Source organism: Apis cerana, linkage group LG13, assembly GCF_029169275.1.
Source record: "Apis cerana isolate GH-2021 linkage group LG13, AcerK_1.0, whole genome shotgun sequence".
NCBI classification, from domain to species: Eukaryota; Metazoa; Arthropoda; class Insecta; order Hymenoptera; family Apidae; genus Apis; species Apis cerana.
Genome location: NC_083864.1, coordinates 9790834 through 9796132, shown reverse-complemented (window position 1 = coordinate 9796132; position 5299 = coordinate 9790834). Strand labels below are relative to the sequence as shown.

The window sequence follows — 5299 nt, the reverse complement described above, 5'->3', positions numbered from 1 at the left end:
ATTTATTATAAGAGATAAATATACAAAAATATTTCTAGATTAATCTAGAATTAAAAATAATTTGTTTGATTTACATTTAATTTCTTTTTTGTTTAAAAAGTTAAAAACTATTAGACAAATTTAAAATTTTTAATTATTATCTATGGAGATTAATATTTAACATACATTTATATTATTAAATATGTAATCTAACAATTTAGTCTAATTTCATTGCTTCATTATAAATATTAAATATTAATATTATAAATATTATATATAACACATAGAAATATAAAAATATATACGAAATATATATATGGCATATAAAAAAAATCTATATATATAAAATATATACTTTTTTTATGATATATAAAAATAGAATGGAATAATTTTGTTTAAGATTTTTATAATTAATTAATTGAATAATTGAAAATGCTATAAATTTAATTAGAAATCGCTGCTATCATTCGAATGTATAAACTAAATATAAACAAGGAGAGCAAATAATAAGAAAAGTCAAATTAAAAATGTAGATTCAACGCCATCTCTAGTATATCGCAAATGAAACAATCTTAAACAAGGAGAAGAAATAATGAAAGAAGAATAGATAAAATAAGAATCAATAGTGCTATCTCTTGACTGTTAAAGACATTTCTTTAGAATTAACTTTCTAAAAGCTCAAGAGATGGCGTTCATGATCAATTCTTATCTTTCCTTCTTTTACTATTCTTTCTTTTTCTTTGTCTTGTTTCATCTGCGGTACTTTAGAGATGGCGCTGATTCTACAATTTTTAACATATCTCTATCTTTCTCGCATTATTTCCTTTTAAATTTTTGTTTCTAAATTTACAAAACTCTAGAGATGGCGCTGATTTCACAATTTTTAATCTATCTTCGTTCATTATTCGCTTTCCTTGTTTATTATATTCTGCGAATTCAAAAGATTATCTATGTTATATCTTGTTTATGGCGCAAATATGTTTGGCATGGTGTCTATATAACTTTTCTTTAAACTATAGAAAAAAATATAAAAACAATTGAATTAATTATTGGAAAATTTTCACAATACAGTGACTATATTAATATTACAAATTAATTATAGCTTTAAAAATTTAAATAAAATGTCTATGCTTGCGGAACCTGGTAGAAAACAAAAATGGTCACTTAACCCTCGAGGAAAAGAATGGAGCGAAGGTTTGTAAAGATTTTAATTTATTAAATTTTATTTAAATAAATAAATATAAGTACTGTGTCTTGATTTTAATAATATTTATGTCTCTTCGAAAATAGATTCGAACAAATTTGGACAGAAAATGCTAGAAAAGATGGGTTGGACAAATGGTAAAGGACTTGGAGCAAACGAACAGGGTATAACAGAACATGTTCGTGTATCGTTTAAAAATGATACAGCAGGCAAATATTTCTTAACAATTATAATTAAGCAATTTATATTTAATGAACGATATCAAAATATTAAAAATTATTTGTTTTTTCTAGGCATTGGATTTAAACAAGATAGTATTAATGAAGCATGGACAGAACATCAAGATAATTTTAATGATTTTTTACAAAAACTTCAACAAAATGAAATTAATAATGCGCAAACAGAGGAAAATAAAAATGTATTAAGTGGAAAATCGTTAGAATTAAAATCCAAACAAAGTCGTACTCGTGTTCAGTAAGTTATATATAATATATTAAAATATAATATAAAAATATTTCATTTTTTTCTTATTTTATTGTTATTCTTAGCTACCAAAAATTTACAAGGGGAAAAGATGTAAATAAATATAGTGCAAAAGATTTAGCAAATATATTTGGTCAAAAAGAACTAAATATAAACAATAATAACAATAAGGATGATAATAGTTCACTTGGTGTTCAGGAAAATAGAAATGGTGTTATAACTATAAATGGTGGTAATATGAATGAATATTTCATGAAAAAAGGTCAAGATTTTTCTTTGATGCAAAATAAACGTAAAAAACATCAGAAGAATAAGGAAGAATCTGAATATCCTGGATTTGGATTTGCTTCTGAACTTAAAAAAGTACAATCTCATGAAAGTAATAAAAGCAAAGAAATACAAACTGATTGTAATTATGTTTTTGATAATCCTTGTATACAATTAAATTCTGAAAGTATTTCAAATTTTAATAATGAAATTGAATTTTCTAAAAAAAGAAAATCTAATAACATTGAATTACACTTAAGCGACAAAGTTAAAAAATTTAAAGAAGATAATATAAATGAGAAAATATGTACAAATGGTATTGTGAATGCTGGTTTAAATTTAGAATATCAAGATAATGAAATATGTAATGGAAAAGAATTTGAGGTATCTAGAGTACAATTTGGTGTTACAAATTCAGCTTTAGATTTGAGTGATGAAGTAAATAAGAAAAGAGTAACATTTAATGATCATGTAGAATATAGTACAGATTGTATAAAAAAGAAAAAAAACAGAACTACATTAGATAAATTCGAAGTTGAAAATAAAAAAGTTAAAAAAAAGAAAAAACATGATGTTATTGCTGATAATTCAATATTATCTGGTTTTGTTAATGAAGCTTTAGATATTGCAGAAACAACCGAAGAAGTACATGATAATGAAGTTAATGAACGTAAAAGTAAAAAATCTAAAAAACGAAATCGTCAATCAAATTTAGAAACAATAGTGGAAACGTCAGAGGAAGAAAAAGCATGCGAAGATGAAGTAAAAATTAAACATATTAAAATGAAAGATAATACACTTGATAACTCTATAGTTGAAGATATTTCGAGTAAGAAAAAGAAAAAGAAAAAAGATAAAAATAAAGAGAAAATAGAAATTCATGTTGAGAATAAATATGATGAAAAAATAGAAAAAAAAATAATTTCAGAAATAAATACACTTGAAAAAGAATGCGAAATTCACAAAGATCAAGAAAGTACTATTAAAAAAAAAAAGAAAAAAACAAAAGATGAAGTTAAAAGTATTGAATCAAACATAAAAAAAGAGGAAAATACTAATCTTAAAATTAAATCTGAAGCTAAAACTTTGAAAAATATAGAAGAAAAAAACATAAAATTAGAAACTATAGAAGTAAAAAACAAGAGACTTAAAGAAGATGATGGTATAAATGATCTTAATCTTAAAATAACAAAGAAAGATCAAAAAAAAATTGCTAATAAAGAAAATACAGAAAATACAGAAAATACAGAAAATATGAATGAAAATGAAACAAATAAATCAGAAAAGAAGAAACATAAAAAATTAGTAAACGAATATGTAGATAATAAAAATTTCAATAATATAGAATTTGAAAAAAAAACTGTAGAACAAAGAAATGTAATAGTCAGAAATACACAATCAAAAACATTTAATAGAACGTTTAATACTTCATCTAGTCCTTGGAATCAAAGAACTAAAATGTCAAAAAAACTATTAATATCTTTATTTAATAAAAACTCCACTGTGAATTTTCCAGGATCTAATATGCACGATATAAAAGGTTATGGTACCGATATACACTAAAATATAAAAAAATAAGTATACTTTCAATATTTTATGTATAATACATAATAAATACATAATATATACATATATAAATATATATATATTTATATATATATAAAATACATAATTGATTTAAATAACAATATTTATTATTAAAATTCTGTTAAAAAACAGAATTCTTTTTATTTATATTTTTCTGAAATAAAAATGTTTTATACATGTAAATAAAATGTATTCACATTTTTTAAAATATTGTTAAATTATTTTTTGATATGTACAAGAAGATTTAAATTTGATTAATTGATAATGTTATTATGTAATAATTACAATTCTTAATTTAAGATACCAAAATATTATCTTCTATTCTTTCAATTTCTTTTATTTCTGCTAAAAGTTTTTCTTTACATTTTCTAATAACTTCTGCATCTTCTTCTAATACTTGAACTCTAGTATTTGGTATACATTCATTTTTTATTGAAAGTATAGTATATCCTAGATTTTCTAATTGAGTTAGAATTTTTTCTGGCTGAAGAAATTCACCTCTGAACTATAAATAAAAAAAAAATATTAAAAAAATAAAAATGATAAAGAAAAAAAACTTATTTTAATAAATTATTGACAAAAAGAATTAATACCTTAAAACATTCATTATTTTCATATTTTATTTTTTCTACTTCTTCTGCATTAGCTATTATTGCATCTTCCATTGCTTGATCCAAATTACAGTTTTTAAAAGCTATAATATAACTCGTACAATCAAACAAGTTGAATAGTACGGAAGAATCCATAATTTTGGCACTAAATATTATATAATTATAATAATTAGTATAATTTAATAATTAAAATATAATATAAAAATATTCATAAAAAAAAAAAGAAGAGAAGAAAATCTTAAATATGAAAGAACTCACTTGAATTTTTTTAATATAGAAGTGATTTGTATTTTTTTTTGAGTAATATTATCAGTTACAATGTAAAGAATAAGCATAACTTCTTTTGAAATGCGAACAGATATTACATAAGTTGTACCATTTTTCTCTGCGTTTTGTAATTTTTCTAAAATTGATTTTAATGTACTTTTTGGCATATTAGCTTTTTTTGCTTGATCAATTAACTGTGATAATTTTACATTATTCGTTGGATCTGAATTGCCAGTTTCTTTACCAAAAAAAAAAAATTATATTCTTTAAATAAAAAAATTTCCTTCATTTATTTTTTTTTATATGTAGAAAATGTAATTACCTTTAATCACAGCTTTCATTTTAGAAGCTAGGCTTCTAAATATTGTTGATTTTTCACCATCTTGGGCCTCTTTAGTAGCCTTAATATTTTTCCATTTACTATGACCCGCATATCTTCTCGTTTCCATAAAAATATTTCTATATGTATTATAAATCAAAGTATTCCATTGATACTTCATTGTAGAAAATTGAGGAAAAGTTAAAAAGGTTATAACACATGTCAGTATCTAATAGGGAAATTTAAGATTTTAATGTTCGTAGATATGCTGAAATACTAAAATATAGGGATAAAATTTGAACAAAATCCCTATTAATTAAGGTATATTTTTATAACTATTTGAATTACTACGTTAATATATTTGGAACATCTTTAAAAAATTAAATCTAGAAATTATAAAACAAATACAAAAATATTGATTGAATTTATTAAGCAATTGAAATTTGTATTAGATGAAGCGAGATGGAAGTAAAATAATACAACGCGCCGCGTTGTGGTGGAAAATACAATTATATCTTCGTCTTACTTTATCTAATGTAAACTTCAATCAATCATAATTTAATAAATAAATCTCAACCGATA

General features: G+C 22.1%; 2 protein-coding genes across 2 annotated transcripts; one reads left to right on the top strand and one right to left on the bottom strand.

Moving 5' to 3' along the window:
- The first annotated feature begins 849 nt into the window (after positions 1 to 849).
- On the top strand, positions 850 to 4076 carry LOC108003977 (repetitive organellar protein). Its single transcript, XM_017066577.3, has 4 exons — positions 850 to 1173; positions 1270 to 1392; positions 1477 to 1657; positions 1732 to 4076. Exons 1-4 carry the CDS (start codon positions 1101 to 1103, stop codon positions 3494 to 3496), a joined length of 2142 nt encoding a protein of 713 aa, XP_016922066.2. The 5' UTR covers positions 850 to 1100; the 3' UTR covers positions 3497 to 4076.
- Positions 3513 to 4961, bottom strand: LOC108003987 (probable transcriptional regulatory protein BLi02909/BL01150). Its single transcript, XM_017066585.3, has 4 exons — positions 4721 to 4961; positions 4390 to 4636; positions 4114 to 4276; positions 3513 to 4025 (listed from the first exon to the last, which is right to left on the bottom strand). The coding sequence occupies exons 1-4, from the start codon at positions 4896 to 4898 to the stop codon at positions 3816 to 3818; spliced, it is 798 nt and encodes a 265-aa protein (XP_016922074.1). The 5' UTR covers positions 4899 to 4961; the 3' UTR covers positions 3513 to 3815.
- Positions 4962 to 5299: the final 338 nt, after the last annotated feature.